The 18,052-nt window shown below is 38.1% G+C and overlaps 1 protein-coding gene across 1 annotated transcript in view; it reads right to left on the bottom strand.

Annotated features, from left to right (window-relative positions):
- The window catches only part of LOC311170242 (EGF-like and EMI domain-containing protein 1), a gene marked incomplete at both ends in the record, with an annotated part of 629,838 nt that overhangs the window by 23,789 nt on the left and 587,997 nt on the right, over nt 1–18,052 (bottom strand). The window contains 3 exons of the mRNA XM_084232626.1: nt 4,624–4,761; nt 12,294–12,416; nt 14,053–14,172. Coding sequence (XP_084088752.1) covers nt 4,624–4,761; nt 12,294–12,416; nt 14,053–14,172 — 381 coding nt within the window. The remainder of the gene's footprint in view (nt 1–4,623; nt 4,762–12,293; nt 12,417–14,052; nt 14,173–18,052) is intronic.

Raw genomic sequence — 18,052 nt, 5'->3', positions numbered from 1 at the left:
ATAGGCTCATGGAAAAAATGTTCAATATCACTTTTCAGGGAAATGCCAATCAGAACCATAATGTGATGCCACCTTACTCCAGCATAAAACAATCTTATAAGGAAGAAGACAGAAACAAGTGTTGGCAAGGAAATTGAAAAAAAGAAACTTGTCCACTGTTGGTATATAGACTGGTCAAGCCCTTATGGAAACATTATGGAGGTTCCTCAAAATATTGAAAATAGATCTACCATGTAATACAGTAATTTCATTCTTAGGTCCACCTGAAGAATATAAAATCACTAATTCACAAGGATATAAACACTTCTATGTTCATTGCAGAACTATTTACAATAACTGAGTTAATTGAACCAATCTAAATGCCCAGTGACTGAGTAGTAGATTAGACTGTGGTATACACCTCAAATCTGCGAAAATGATCCGTATTTAAAAAAATAATAATAAAGCAAAAACTAGAAAAAAACAAATGCTGCTGAGACATACATTCATGATAAAAGCCCTTGAAATTCTTGGGATACAAGGAACATACCTCAACATCATAAAGGCCATCTATGACAAGCCAACAGCCAGTATCGTTCTCAATGGCGAAAAGCTGAAAGCATTCCCATTAAGATCTGGGACAAGACAAGGATGTCCACTCTCACCACTGCTTTTCAATATAATACTGGAAGTCCTAGCCAGAGCAATAAGACAAGAGAAAGACATACAAGGAATCCAAATAGGAAAAGAAGAAGTCAAACTATCACTATTTACAGATGATAAGATAATATACATAAAGAACCCCAAAAACTCCACAGAAAAACTAATTCAACTAATCAATCAGTTCAGTGAAGTGGCAAGATACAAAATCAACATGTAAAAATCAGTAACCTTCCTATACACCGACAATAAATCTGAAGAAGCAGAAATAAAAAAAAATCCCTTTTACTATTGAAACAAAAAAAATCAAATACTTGGGAATAAATCTAGCAAAAGAGGTAAAGGACCTATACAAAGAAAACTATAAAACACTGTTAAAAGAAATAGAAGAAGACACAAAGAAATGGAAAGACAGCCCCTGATCATGAATTGGAAGAATAAACATTATTAAAATGGCCATCCTACCAAAAGCAATATACAGATTCAATGCTATTCCAATCAAAATTTCAATGTCATTCTTCAAAGAAATAGAACAATTATTGATGAAATTGATATGGAACCACAAAAAACCCCGAATAGCCAAAGCTCTCCTGAAAAAAAAAAAAAAAAAGAAGGGAATGGAGGCATCACACTCCCAGACTTCAAACTATACTACAAAGCCATAATCAGCAAAACTGCATGGTATTGGAACAAGAACAGACACACAGACCAATGGAATAGAATAGAAAATCCAGAAATAAACCCGCAGATTTATGGTCAACTAATCTTTGACAAAGGAGCAAAGACTATGCATTGGAGCAAAGAAAGTTTGTTCAATAAATGGTGCTGGGAATACTGGGTCGCTACATGCAAAAGAATGAAGCTTGACCACTACCTCACACCATACACAAAAATCAACTCAAAATGGATTAAAGAACTAGACATAAGACCTGAAACCATAAAATACATAGAAGGAAATATAGGCAAAACACTACATGATATGCACATCAAAGACATCTTTACAGACACATCACCCAAAGCAGTGATAGTGAAGGCAAAGAACAACAGCTGGGACTACATCAAATTAAAGAGCTTCTGCACAGCAAAAGAGACAATAACAAAAACAAAGAGAAACCCCACTGACTGGGAGAACATTTTTGCACACAACACTAATGATAAAGGACTGATCACAAAAATCTACAAAGAGCTGATGAGACTCAACAAAAAACAAAATAATCCAGTCAAAAAATGGGCAGAAGAGCTAAAAAGAAATTTCTCTGCAGAGGAAATGCAAATGGCCAACAGGCATATGAAAAAATGTTCAACATCACTTGTAATCAGGGAAATGCAAATCAAAACTACCATGAGATAACATCTCACACCAGTGAGAATGGCACATATTAAAAAAACTAGCAGCAACAAATGTTGGCGAGGATGTGGAGAAAAGGGAACTTTCCTGCACTGTTGGTGGAGTGCAAATTGGTCCAACCACTATGGAGAGCTGTGTGGAAATTTCTTGACCTACTAAACACAGAGCTTCCATATGATCCAGCAATTCCACTCCTAGGTATTTACCCAGAGGACACAGAAACATCAATTCCAAAGAGCAGCACTATTTACAATAGCTAAGATTTGGAAATAACCCAAATGCCCAAAAATAGATGACTGGATCAAGAAGATGTGGTACATATACACTATGGAATATTACTCAGCATTCAAAAAAGATAAACACATGCAATTTGCAGCAACATGGATGACACTGGAAGGGATCGTGCTCAGCAAAATAAGCCAGAAAGAAAAAGAAAAAAATACCGGATAGTCTCATTCATAGCAGGAATCTAGAAAACTTAAATAAGGGAATAACTATAAGAAAGAAAATATCAAAATCAACAAATAACTGTGAACAAGAGACACTCTATGCGTGGTGGGGAGCGGGGAAAAGAGGGCTTGGGGTAAAAATAAGGGGGTTGTAATTGTATGGGGGATATAAAAATAAAATTTAAATTAAAAAAAATACAAATGAATAGAGAAACAGAAGCAAAAGCACCTAATTTGAACACTGAATACATTCATGTTTGGGATGAAAGTTAAAACAATTATTGGAATTATGATTATAAAAAAAAGACATACATGTTGAAAACTGTTATGATTTAGACACTAGAACCAATGAAAGTAAAAATTTGGTATGTGTCCTTGAAAAAATAAATAAATAAATTTGCAAGAGAAAAAAAATGCTGCTGAGGATGTGGTGATAAAGGAACCCTTATTCACTGCTGGTGGGAATGCAAACTGTTCCAGCCACTCTGGACCATTATGGATCATTATGAACCACTGTGGAGTTTCCTCCAAACAAGAAAAGTGAATCTGCCGTATGACCCAGTGATTCCACTACTAAGAATCTTCCTGAAGAACATAAAAAAAACTAATTCTAAAGGAAAACTGCACTGCTATGCTTATTGCAACCCTATTTACAATAGTTAAGAGATGGAAACAACCTAAACACCGCATAACAGATCAAGAAGATGCAGCATATATACACAGTGGAATATTACTCAGGAATCAAAAATATTAATGCCATTTGCAACAACATGGATGGAGCTGGAAGTGATTAGGCTAAGCAAAGTAAGAGAAATAAAGAAGTGTCAGATGGTTTCTCTTACATCTGGAATATAGAGAGACCAAGCAAAAGGTCAGCAAAAAGACAAAACTTGAAAGCTGACCATAGATCTGAGGCTTACAGCAGGAAAGAGTAAGGAGAGAAATCAAAACAGGGAAGAGGGGAGCCTCCCTCGTGGCACAAGGGGTTAAGCACAGCACTATAAAGAGATCTGCAGCCTCTGCAGCATGAGTTCTATTCCCCCTCCAACCAAGGAGCTACCCATATGGTGCAGCAGACCTCTCCCATCTTGCCCACTGCTCCCCTCAGCAGTGTTATTTCTGTCAGTCTGCCATTCTGATCCCCACTCTGTTTCTGGTGAATACTCTCACCCCCACCCCCCACACCTTTGGCCTGTACCCCAGTTCTTGTATGCATAAATAAATGAATCTTTAAAAAACAAAAAAACAAGGAAGGGAAGAGCAAAAGGGATGGGGGAGATGGATCACAGATGCTATGGTGGTGGGAGAACTGTGGGGACTACACAGAGGGGAGGAATCAAATACTGTCCAAAATTAACAATAACTAAAGTGAAATAAAAAATGATGTCTCACACCAATAACAAAAAAATATAAAGATTTTAAAATGTGGTAATATGTGTGTGTGTGTGTGTGTGTGTGTGTGTGTAACCACACATGCTATGGAATACTATTCAGGTATTTTTTTTTTAAAAAGGATAAACTCTTTTGTGACAACATGACCTGGAGGACATATTCTAGTGAAATAAGTGAAAAGGAGAAATTCAAATACAGGATGATTTCATTTATATGCAGAAAATAGAGAAACAAAACAAAATCTCAGTAACTAAACCAAAACTAACTCTTGACATCTGACTGCAGAACTGAGGCTTCTAGAGGGCAAGAAATGGTGGGGGTAGGGTTAGGGGATAGGGCAATGGACTAGGGCAAAGGACTATGGGTGCTGTGATGACTGGAGTGGTGTAGTAACATAAATCTGAGGAGGTGTGAATCGAAACCAATGTACATGATTGTGTTTCCACTTGAAGTAGAAAGAAAAGGGTGTGTGTTACAACTTGGTGATGAATTACAAATTTACATTAAACAGCCAGATAAGTCTTGATTATTTTTCCTGAAATAAAATTAAGATCATAAAATTTGATATATAAATATGTAAATCATTTGAACTTAAAGTAAATATCTAAGCATAATGATATCTTTAACCACATAATCTTTCTTTACATCTATCTAATAGGTAGAGGCACTGTTCTATTTATTTGTCCCTGTACTTTGAGAGATATGGTTCACTTTACAACAATATGTATTCGAAAAGAAAGGACCAGATGAATCCAGGGCCACCTGTGAAGGAAGGTGGCGTTTACCATACATTACCTATGCATGTTTTCTCATCTGTATCAAGCTGGTGTCCACGGTTACAAAAACAGCGGGGACCCCCAATTGCATGTTCACAGTGATGGGAACAACCACCATTGTTCTTTTCACAGCTATTGACAATTTCCAATTCAATTCCTTTATAAAACAAGCAAAAAAAAATAGTTATTAGCATAACAACAGGGAAATCTGAATATGTTGACAATGGGCACATTTTGTTGGAAGGATGGCAAACTTTATTGGAAATTTACCAGCATTCTACAGCTATAAAAGCAAAAGTCTAAAGGCTATTAGGCATTTTTAATGTCTGTGCTATATCAAATTATCACAAATAATGTTATCGATAAACTTGAAGCAGAAAGGCATTGTATACACCAGTGGCTACTAAAGGACATATTCTAAAGGATGTTTACCTCTAAGGATTCTTGGTATTTTCAGGACATAAAAATATACATGTATTGAATCAAAGATGAGAAAACAAATAAGGTTTTTTGATAGGAGATAGTTCTGTTCTCAATATAATGCTACTTTATTATCTACCCCTTTTGAAGATTATGAGTACATGAAAATACTCCTAAAAAAAAATAGGTGGACCAAACGGATGAACACAAGACCAATGGAGGGACTTACTATTACACTATTGCTTTGAAAACCTATTTGCCAATCTTGGTACATGCCACTCTTATTCGGTATTTGCTGGGGGACATCAGCCTCAGAATATGAATGCCAATTGTCTTGAACCCAGAAGCATTAATAATCATTTACTTTCTAAGTGAGTAACTGAAAATTAAAAGACAGCTTTGTGTCAATGTCAAAAATGTGGAATTTTGATACTTGTATTATTGTCACCCCGGCCACTGACATTCTGCATTTGTGTTGCTTGGACACACCTCTTCAAAATGAGAGTTTCTACCTTGTTTCACTCCTATCCATTTATAACTAAGGAATTCATTGGAAGAAGAAAGACGGAAATGAACAGGGCAAGGTTACATGGATTTCCAGCACTCCTGAGAGCATATATAGCCATTCAAACTGTCTGAGTAGGTACAGCATAGAACTCATCCTCCCTGGGGCTGCCTGGTGGCACAAGGGTTAAGTTAAGCACAACACTATGAAGCTATCCTTGGGGACTCTGCAGCACGAGTATGATCCCAAGCCTGCCAGCAACCTGCCCACATGGCATGGCAGACCTCTCTTGGCTCACCCACTGCTCCCCTCAGCAGTGCTTTCAGTACTTCTGCCTATTCTGCTCCCCACTCTGTCTCTGGTGAATCCTCTCACCCACCCCCTACACGTCTGGCCTATACCCCAGTTCTAGAGTGCATAAATAAATAAATAAATCTTAAAAAAAAAAAAAACTCATCTTCCCTGCCCTCAGCCATTGAGCATACAGCCCTCTATGCTCCCAGCATACATCCCAGTCCTTTTTCTCCTCCCTTGCTGCTGTCATCATCCTATTACTACCTAGTTCATAACAGATGTTCAAAAATAGGTTTGGAATGTTTGAATAAATGAAAGAATTATGCAAATCAATTATTGTCAAAAATAATTGGGTTTGGAAACAGCTAGTTTAGGATTGAGCAAAATTTGAAAGTGAAGGAAAGACTGAAATTCTGAAAGGGATTGATATTTTTCACACTATGTTTACATATACTCGGTAGGAGAGACATTTCAAATTTTAGCTTCTACTCTTGTTCTCTTCCTCTGATCAAAGTGTTCCAAGACTGCTGTTGGTGATTTAATTTGCATATAAATGATACTGTGGTAGCCCCAATAAAAATATATGACACTTAAAATAGGGAATGCACAGATCTATAATATCCCACAAAAGGTAAGCTGAGATATAACATCCTTGATTCAGATGTTTGACTAATGTTTAAACATCTTATTTTTCAAAAAAAAGTATCTATATTTTTAAAAAACAATCAATCATTTTAGTTTCTTTTTTTTAATTCATTTATTTATACAAGAGGTGGGGTACAAGCCAGATGTGCAGGGGGTGAGTGGAATCACCAGAGACAGAGCGGGGAACAGAACAGGCAGACTGATGAAGTACACTGCTGAGTGGAGCAGCGGACACGACAGGAGAGGTCTGCTACGCCATGTGGGACTATCGCTGGCCGGCCAGGATCAAATCCATGCAGAGGCTGTGGACAGCTTCACAGCATGACGCTCAACCATCTGAGCCACCAGGGAGGCCCCATTTTAGTTTCTTATAAGTAGCAAACAATCATCATGTACTTGATATGTTAAATGACTATATAATTTTGGGTACATTTTAATTAATCATTATGGATCTGAAATTTTCCATGTTCTAGTCACAAAATAGTGGCAGTAACTCACAGTTTACTAGAAAGTGTTTTAAGAAACTTTGAGAAGAAATTATATAAATATAAAATATTTTTCATAAGAAAAGATTAAACAAGTATCATCATAAAATGAACTTGAAATATGAAGGATTCATATGTAATATAACCTAAAATTACCCAGTAAATATTTCTGTGCTCTGAGAATATTTACTCCAACTACAGTTTTTTTTTAATTATTTATTTATGCATACAAGAACGGGGTATAGGCCATGGTGTAGGGGTTGAGAGGATTCACCAGAGACAGAGTGGGGAGCAGAAGAGGCAGGCTGAGTGAAATACATTGCTGAGGCAAACAGCAGGTGAGACAGGAGAGGTCTGCTGCACCATGTGGGTTGCTCCCTGGCCATCGTGGGATAGAACCTGTGCTGCAGTGGCTCCATGTAGCTTCATAGGTTGTGTCTTAACCTCTTGCACCATCAGGGAGTCTCTCCAACTACAGGTTTTGAAGCAACTCAAAATGCCCATTTTCACCAAGAAAGTTTTGTATGTGATTCAGTAAATTTTGAAGTCTGGTGAGGACTACAAAAAGAACTTAGCCAAATATGCACATAAGGGAAAGAAACTTTAAAGTACACTTCTACCAAATGTGCTCAACTCTAGAGCAAGGAAATTCTACAAAGTCTGCTCCTCATAACTCATTAGCAGTGATGATCCCCTAGTTCATGATAACACTTAGATTGCAAGAGATTTTATTTCAGATATTTATAAAATGTACTCATCTCCTAAACTTCTGCTCACATTAGAAAGTCAAAATATTAATAAGAATGAAAACCCATCCATATTTATCTCTGCCTGAAATGACTCCTGAGGGCATTGAAAGACTGACTTGAGAGGAAATTGTAACTTAATTAGTAGTTAATTCTTCTCTCCCATCCTATTTAGTTTCCTCTTGAAAAGACAAATACCACCACAGCAAAACTGCACTTTCATTAAGCAGTAGAAATATGCCAACAGATCTTAAGGCTACACCAGAAATCCAAGCCTTTAGGGAACATAGAATTTGATGTAGTGGAGTGAATAAAGAATTTAGTGACCCTAAGAATGTCTCTTCACGAGGGTGTTTAGATAAGGGCACACAATTATTTATTCATTTATCACCTTATCTTTATTCTTCCTTGATTAAAACTGATAAGCGGCCTCCCCTGTGGCGCAGCGGTTGAGCGCTGGGTTGCGAAGCTGCCTGCAGCCTCTGCAGCACCAGTTCGACCCCCGGCCACCACCGGGCGAGGGTTCCACATGGCGCGCAGACCTCTCCTGCCGCCCACTGCTCCCCTCAGCACTGTACTTCGTCATTCTGCCTGCTCTGCTCTCCCCTCTGACTCTGGTGAATTCTCTTACCTTCCCCCACTTCTGACTGTACCCAGTGCTTGTATAAATAAATAAATAAAATCTTTAATAAAAAAATAAAACTGATAAGAAGATACAATGATGAAGTTGAAAGTATAATGTATTTCATGCCTAATCATCCTTGTTTGAGTCCCAGTTCTTTTTTTTTTTTTTAAAGATTTTTTTTTTTTTTTAATTTTATTTATACAAGAGCCAGGGTGGTTACAGGCTAGATGCGTGAGAGGGTGAGAGGATTCACCAGAGACAGAGCGGGGAACAGAACAGGCAGGTCAAACAAAGTACACTGCTGAGGGGATCAGCGGGCGAGACAGGAGAGGTCTGCTCGCCATGTGGGTTCCTCCAAGGCCGGCTGGGATCGAACCAGCACCAAAGAGGCTACGGACAGCTTCACAGCACTGCGCTCAACCGCCTGCGCCACCAGGGAGGCCCAAGTCCCAGTTATGACAATTTTATGTCAATTGTTCACTTATTTATTTAGATTTATTTTTTATTTATACAATAGCTGGGGTACAGGCCAGAGGCACGGGAGGGCGAGAGGATTCACCAGAAACAGAGTGGGGAGCAGAACAGGCAGACAGACCAAAAGCACTGCTGAGGGGTGTAGCAGGTATGACAGGAGAGGTCTGTGGCACCATGTGGGAATCTCCCTGGCTGGCCAGGAATTGAAGCAGCACTACAGAGGCTGCGGACAGCTTCACAGCGCTTCGCTCAACCCACTGTACCACTGGGGAGGCCCTGTCATTTTTTTTATTATTATTATTATTATTTTTAAAGGATTTGAGTATTTTTTTTGAAGATTTATTTATTTTTATACAAGAACTGGGGTACAGGCCAGATGCATGGGAGGATGGAAGGATTCACCTGAGACAGAGCAGGGAGCAGAACAAGCAGACTGACGAAATACACTGCTGAGGGGAGCAGCGGACGAGACAGGAGAGGTCTGCTTCCACAGGTGGGATTCTCGTCGGACGGCCGGGATCGAACCAGCACTGAAGAGACTGCGGACAACTGTACAGTGTGGGCTCAACCGGCTGTGCCACCAGGGAGGCCTCCTGTCAATGTTTTTTCTAATTCAACACTGAATGGTTGGTTGACTAAGATGTGGAGAACTAGAGACTACAAATCAGTAGGTTTGTTTTGAACCTATCATATTTATAATGCCTTTCAGTCAAGAAATGGAGATGTTGAATACATACTTTGACATATTCATATGTAAAGGAAGGAGAGAAGCAGAAATAAATATTTGACATTGAGAAGGGGCCAGAGATAGAGAGAAAAACGAGGAAAGTGCGAAAATATGGAAGAGAAGAAAGAGTTTTAAAAAGAATATGAATAGGGCCTCCCCTGGTAGCGCAGCGTGTTGAGTGTGGCGCTGTCTAGCTGTCCACAGCCTCTGCAGTGCTGGTTTGATCCCGGCAGGCCAGCAAGGGTCCCACATGGTGCGGCAGACCTCTCCTGTCTTGCCCGCTGCTCCTCTCAGCAGTGTATTTCAGTAGATCTGCCTGTTCTGCTCCCCTCTCTGTCTCTGGTGAATCTGGCCTGTACCCCTGTTCTTGCATGCATGCAAGATTCATTTATGTATGTATGTATGCATAAATACATAAATATGCATGCATAAATACATACATACATAAATGAATCTTTTTTTTAAAAAAAGAATATGAATAGTCAACTGTGTTGAAAACATGAGAGTCAAGCATACAACTAAAGAAGTTAATGTGTAATCTGGCAATATGGAGCTGATGGGTGACATGGAGGGGACAACTGGAAATCTGTTTAGTTTGGCATGGTGAGAGGTGAGGAGGAAGAAACACTGATTAAGTTATCAACATTTGCTGTACAGGCGATAAGATGAATCTTTAGTAGATTGTGGGCTCCTAAGGGATACATTAAGATAGGAGATTAAGAATCATGTTGATGTGCTGATGATAATGGTCCATCATATAATTGTAATAGCAAAGATATTTAGATGATAAATGAGAATGGAATCCAAAGTATAACGAGTAATGACCTTTGATATTTATAAGAACACTTTCCTCATATTAACAGAAGTGAAAGCTTTTCTTAAGATTCTATGGAACGGTTTGGGTCAATTACTAGTTTGGGTGGAAATTTGCACCCATTTCATTGATAACTTAAGAGACAAGTTAAAGAAAGAGGCCAATAGGGGACTGATAGAAAAATTTGGAAAAGAAAAAGATGTTAAACTTCATTTTGGTGAGGATGAATGTAAACATATTCTGAATGTACAGCTTTGTCTGGATGTGCTGCTTAACCATTTGCCATTTATGATTCTGTATTTAAAGTAAAATAGTGTGGCTGTGTTTAAACACAAAAAAAATTTACCTGCTGGGACTCCCTTGTGGCGCAAGGGGTAAACACAGCACTGTGAGGCTATCCACAACCTCTGCAGCAGACCTACCCACATGGTGCAGCAGACCTCTCCTGACTCACCACTGCTCCCCTCAGCAGTGTACTTCAGTCATTCTGCCTGTTCTGTTCCCCACTCTGTCTCTGGTGAATCCTCTCACCCCCTATACCTCTGGCCTGTACCCCAGTTCTTGTATGAATAAATCTTTTTTTTTAAAGATTTATTTATTTATTTATTTGTTTATTTATGTAAGCACTGGGTACAGTCAGAAGCGCGGGAGGGTGAGAGAATTCACCAGAGCCAGAGCGGGGAACAGAACAGGCAGACTGATGAAACACACTGCTGAGGGGAGCAGTGGGCATGGCAGGAGAGGTTTGCACGCCATGTGGGACCCTTGCTGGCGGCCGGGATCAAACCGGCACTGCAGAGGGTGGAACCCGCACTGCAGAGGCTGCGGGCAGCCTCGCAGCCCAGCGCTCAACCACTGTGCCCCCAGGGCAGCCCAATAAACAAATCCTTTAAGAAAAAATTACTTGATAAGAAATAAAGTGGAGAAAGGAGGCAGGGAGTCCCTGAAATTAAGGATCTGAACATGGAGAAGAAACATGAATAGTTGATATACAATAACATAAATCAGCGAAAGAAATGAAAAAAGATCTTATTCTATCATTTGTAAAATGAGAAAAGCAGCGGATGGGTGAGGATGGGGAATACTGAGATAGAGAACATGGAACTTGAGGGAATTTGTAACAGATAGTTTTAAATTTAGTGTGAAGTAGAAAAGTGTATTCATCTACAGATTAAGCAGAGAACCAGAGGGAAGATATGAGTGAATAAAATAGCTGCAATTGTTTTTAATAGCACCTAATGATTCAGCATAATTACATTTTAATATATTCCTAACAAGGTATATATTAAATTGTATAACTGATCTTACATGAGGAAGAAGCTAAGGATAGGATTACTTGGGCATCATTTTTTTAAAGAAAATAAGTAGAGGGATGATTTGGTGAAAGATAATACAAAGTTGGGAGCAGATGTTAAAATGGTGTTATTGAAGTGAATATAAATGTTGGGGGGGTGGTGGCAAGGGCTAGCGTGGAAGATCTCTCTAAAGCATCCAACCTGCCCGATATGATACTATAATCCAGAGCTGTTCATTACACTTCCCAACTGCTAGGTTCCTTTCTTGGGCCTTTGCATGTGACTCATAGCGTTCACTAAATTTTGCACTGCAGAGTGATGAGGGAAGTCGACTCTCCCCAGAGTTCATGAGCTACAAGTCACAAGACATGAGACTAAGTCCTTGCCATTTGCACGAAAACCTTGCTTAGTTCTAGTAATGGGTGCACCATGCCAATCATTTAATCATTTTCTGTTGACTCTGGGCCCCTGTTTCCTCACATTAAAATGAAAAGATTGTGTTTCTAAGCACCCACTCTTACCTGTCCCCAGAATAAATATTTTCAGGAGTTTCTGCTTTGGCAATGTAGTCAACATCAGTGTCTTTCTTTTGTTTATTATTCTTGTTTAATACTTGTAAAATGCAACACATTTTCTGGGCTGCAATTGTTAGCACTTACTGTAACACTGTTTTCCATCAGCTCCCAGCTCAAAGCCAGCTCGGCAGGCACAAATGAAAGATCCCTCAGTGTTCACACAGTGATGGCTGCAGTGAGCAAGGCCTTCAGCACACTCGTTTATATCTGCAGAAAAAGACACACAGCAGCTATATTCTTGGAAGCCACACAGAGATTTATTTGTAAACTATGAAAATGAACTAAAGCATACCTCTCTTCTTCAATCCCAGACATCCATTTTAACATAAAAGACCACATAGGCTCCAGTTGCAAATAAACCAACTGTTAGTAACTTTAATTCTATTATTGTCTTATACTCTCAAATATGTTTTTCTGTTTTTTAGAACTTACTAGTATCTAATAATTGGAAGAAAGAAAACAATGCAACAACAACAACAACAACAAACTTGTATGCCCCCTAATGAAATAGGTTGAAACCATTGGCATTTGTCTTTAGGAATATGCATCACATTCTAAACCTCCTCCCCTCCCATGATAGCTACTTGATTTAAGGTTGATAATACTTGTGGCCATAGACAGGGCAGAGCTGGTGCTTTCCTATGTACCAGTTCACAGTGTATATTTTACAAACAAATGCCACGGGGCTGTGCCCTTTAAATATGTGCATCTTCTCCGTCTTGACACTGATAACTACTATGTTCAGTATAAATAACTTTGTGTCACAGGTAATCCTATGCTCCTTCCCTTTTTATGAGGAGCTCTATCATCATCCTCTCAACATTTGTCCTCCTGGTACCATTCTGCACATCATCTCTACCAAGGCACTTCTGAGAAATACTCATTTTTAGGGTATTTGTAAGAACCTAAGCAGGCAATAATTGGGGACTTTGACTTTCTAGGAACAATGAATCAGCTATTGAAATAACAGTTTGAAAGAGAAGAGATCTGTATAGATACAGATATATTTGCCAATTTTCAATAAATATTTAATAAGATCCTGTTCTATACCGGGTGGAGTAGGCAGGTGCTAAGTAAACGGAGGACCAAAGCCAGAAGTGTCCTCTGCTTAAAGAAAAAAAAAAAAAAAAAGAAAAGTATGTAAACAAAGTCCACAGAAAATTGTAGCTTAGTTAAAGCATAATAATAGTATGTCTATTGTTTTCAATTTCTCAACTGTATCAGTGTCATAAATCAGGAAACATTTTCATCACTAATCCAAATCAACTGTTTCTCATTTTCTCACGAAAATTTCATGGTAAAAATGAAGTCTATGATATCTCAGAAGTTATGAAAGCAAAAACAAAGAGGTGACTTTAGTCCCAGTCATGCAATAGCCATGGGGAGCCATTGAATTGAAGTGTGTATATTTTGCTATTTTTAAGAGACAGAAACATATAACCTTGTATTTATAGCTTCTATCTAAAGTTTTAATTGTTCCTAGCTTCTGAGAACTCTCATTTGCACATACTTGATTTTTCAAAGGTTATCTCCACCTTCCACAGGGTATAATAAAAAATTTCCTTCTGCAGTTATAGGAGGTTTTGAAATATTAATTCTAGAATTCACTTCAGAATGAGAAACAGAAAACAAAAGGCATTAATTTTGAAAATTGTTATTGTAACTAAAATTTTCACTGAATTTTTACAGTATAAAAATAACTTTCAGAATGATCAAATAAAAATTTGAATGTTCCTTTTTAAACATAAATTAACATACCTTTCCTCTAGCTGTTCTATTAAAAACTGAATTACCACAAAATTCAAACAATTACACAATTAAGCTATCAGTTTCCACTTCCTACCTCCACAGGCCTTTTTGTCTTCAGACAGCTGGTACCCTGGGTGACAGGCACACCTGGCGATGCCACTCTCACTCTGACAGATGTGGGCACATCCATTCCCGCCTGTGCAGGGGTTCATCTCTGGAAGCAATTAGGCAGTAATTATTTATAATTCATTAACTTTATGAAGTTACACAGAGTGGAAGTGTGAAGAAAGGTAAAGATGGAAGAGGGCCTTTGTGTATCACACATAAAGTTGGTAAGGATTCCAGAAAGAACTTTCCCACTTTCAGATGGAACTAATTCAACAAAAAGCCCCCATTTTGTGTTCTAAACTGCAAAATTTGAACAAATCTTTTTTTCATAATTTATTTATATGTATTTTACATCATTGAACAATGATGTAAAAGTGTTTGCTTTCTTTTCTCAAGTATAGTCCCCATAAACTCTCCACTACCAATTCACCCATGCAAAACAACATGGATACAGAACAAGGAAGAATTAGTTTAACCTCAGGTTACCCAAATGTGTTATCTGATGCCCAAAGTTAGAGTCAGCATGACTCCTCTCACACCTTTGCATTTTCTCCCAGACCCATCTTTCCACTCCCTTTAACAGTAAAATCATACTCAGATAAACCATTTACTTCCTATAGGTCCCTTCTGCCTTTGGATAAGCAAACATGGTATGAGGAGAAGGCAGAGAGGAGAGACATGGAACATTCTGAGCTATAGCTGCTGTCATGTGGAATAAACATGTTCTGGTCACACTGGAATGAAGTCAGCTCGTTTCACTGTTGGGTCTTAGCCATCCATATTACCTATTACCTGAAGTCCAAAGCATTGTGAAGCCACATAGTTTATCAGGCAGTGTTTATTTGTCAAATTTATGTATTAATTTTAATCTATGTGTATTCAGACTTGTCTGCATTATATGCTGCTAGATTAGTGCTGCAGAATTTCTACACTTGACTCTCTCCATACCTTATTTTTTTGTTGGAATACAGAGACTGTAAATACCAAAAACAATATATAATGCCACCCTGTCTCACATTCAGTTTCAACCCAACCATTACTATACAAAAATGCTTTCATTCGTTTCTAGTGAATCCTTCCAGGTATTCTTTATAAATATATGAATGGTGGTAGTGATATTTATAATTAGGTGTATTCAGTACATACATGCATATATATATATATATATATATATATATATATATATATTAGCTTTTAGCTGTGGGTTTTCATAGTTTCTGCTTATTAGGTCAAAGAGGTACTTTTCCTTTTTCAGGAAAAAGTGTTGGATTTTGTCCTTTTCCCCCACACTTATTGAGATATGCATGAACCTGGCCCTTTATTCTACTGATTTGGTGTATTACATTAATTGATTTTCAAAACAACATTGCTTTCCTAAATAAATCCTACTTGATCATATCTTCATTATTTTCCCACAGGTTAAGTGAAAGATGTTGACCTGCACAGTCATATTTATATCATAAAATTAAGTTTTTAAATCCATATCTCCTATTACTAGCTCTCAAGACAATTAGATACGTAAATTTCTCTGAACTTTGAAAAGTTGTGGTCAATGCCACCAGATGCAAGATTGCAAATTACATTGCAATCACCTTTAACTGTCTCATCATTGATCAATATCTCTGGGAATTTCTCTCAGTTTATTTAAATACCTCTTTCCCTTAGCACTTCTTGATGCCCAATTTCTGCAGCTATGAGGGATTATTCTACAAGTCTGACTATTACGAAAAGATCCTTGTGTTTTTTAGATTGATTATTATAACTTTGAACTTAACCCATATGGATTGGGCATAGAGGAACTATAAAATAAAAACTTCTATAATGAAACATTTGGTTGTAAACTTACAGCTCTATTTTCAGCTACAGATCACAGGTGAACATTTGATAGTAACATGTGAGACACAAATGATATTTTCAATCCAGAGTCTAATGCTTCTTTTGTGTAGAAATAAAGGGCACTGATCTTTACATAGAACATGTAAATGGGGTCTGTTAAAATTTGGCTTGCGACTCTGTAAGAGGAATCATTACTGGGCTTCCCTCTTACAATAAACAATTAAGAAACTAGATAAAAATGCATGAAACAACTCTTTGTAGATATTTGGCAACAGGCAGGACAACAATGGGAATGTTGAATGAAGAAGAAGAAAGTAAGATAAAATGACAGCTTGGGTTTGTTTTTGTTGGAAGAATGTTCTGTATTACAGCACAAGAAAGAAACTAAATGAGAGCTCAATGAACCTGTTAATTGAAGAGATACCCTGAAGTTCATGATTATCAAGAAAACTAGAATTTGCAAAAAGCTACAAAGGAGGGGGGATAGTATGACACAGAGAAAAAAAAAATCAGGAATCTGTAGAATGATACTCTTGAAACTTTGACTAAATACTACTCAAAATATACATAGTAAATTTTTCCATAAGGCCAGGCAAAGAATAATACACTGGAAAGAAAAATAAGAACATCTTTTCTGGAGGTCATAAGGACCAGGAATCAATTTTCTGCAGATTACAAAAATACCATGGAATGCATGGGACATTCAGTAACGATCCCAAAAGACCCATAGCTCTGTATTAGTGGTAATATAACCCCAAACTAAAGTCTACTGTAGACTTATCCTTAAAGCAATGAGCGAGGAGGAATGACAAGTATATCTGGGTGGGAGAGGAGTGTCAAATAATAGAAAGATTCTCATCAGAAAGCAGAAAGAAGTGACAAGATTTTTAAAATGGGGCCTGCACGGTGGTGCAGCAGGCTGAGTGCAGTGCTGTGAAGCTGCCCGCAGCCTCTGTAGTGCCGTTTCGATCCCAGCTTGCCAGGGAGATTCCCACATGGTGTGGCAGACCTCTCTGTTTCGCCTGCTGCTCCCCTCAGCAGTGTATTTCATCAGTCTGCCTGTTCTGTTCCCCGCTTTGTCTCTAGTGAATCCTCTCACCCTCCTGCACAACTGGCCTGTACCCTGACTTTTTCATAAATAAAATAAATCTTAAAAAAAAAACACTTTAATTCTAAAAAAATGATAGTACAGTTAGGTAAGTTACCTATACATAATGAACACCTAGAGAAACCAGTTAAAAAGTTAAGTAAATTGATACACTCAAAACTGTTATAAAGAGAACAAAATGGAATTCTTAAATAATGTTAAAGTAACCCTCAGGAAGTCAAGAAAAAATACAGTAAAATTTCCGCAATTGAGAAGTTGATTATCAAATATGACTCAATTACATACTGTCTACAGGAAACTCACTCCAAATATAAGCAAGTCATGCAAATTTTACATATATATATGAGTGTGTGTATTTATTTATTTAAATGTATCAAGCATATATCAACCAACAGAACACAGAGTGGCTATATTAATATCAGATAAAATATGCCTATGGCAAAGAATATTTAAAAAAATAAAAAGACAGAAAATTTAGAAAAATTAAAATCAAACATGTGCTCTCTAATCATAATGAAATCAACTCACAAATGAGTATTATAGGAAATTCTCCAAACAAATGGAAACTAACCAAGACCCAGCTTCGATGTAATGTGTGGACTAAAGAGGAAGTCTCAAGGAAAGAGGAAAGTTTGTAATATAACATTATAGTTTTTATTTATTTATGTAAAAGATTTATTTATTTATTTATTTGTTTGTTTGTTTGTTTATTTATTTATTTATACAAGCACTGGGTAGTCAGAAGCGCGGGAGGGTGAGAATTCACCAGAGCCAGAGCGGGAAGCAGAACAGACAGAAGGACCGAAGTACACTGCTGAGGGGAACAGCGGGCGGCAGGAGAGGTCTGTGCACCATGTGGGACCCTCCTCCAGTGGGAGCAGCTGGGGATCTAACCAGCGCTGCAGAGGCTGCGGGCAGCTTCGCAACCCAGTGCTCAACCGCTGCGCCACTATAATGTGGGCAGGTCCCACATTATAGTTTTTAAAATGTCACCATTGGGGTCTTCCAGGTGGCAGAGCGGTTGAGTGCTGGGTTGCGAAGC

Source organism: Talpa europaea (genome assembly GCF_964194135.1).
Source record: "Talpa europaea genome assembly, chromosome: 4".
Classification (NCBI taxonomy): domain Eukaryota; kingdom Metazoa; phylum Chordata; class Mammalia; order Eulipotyphla; family Talpidae; genus Talpa; species Talpa europaea.
This window is presented reverse-complemented; position numbering and strand designations above follow the sequence as displayed.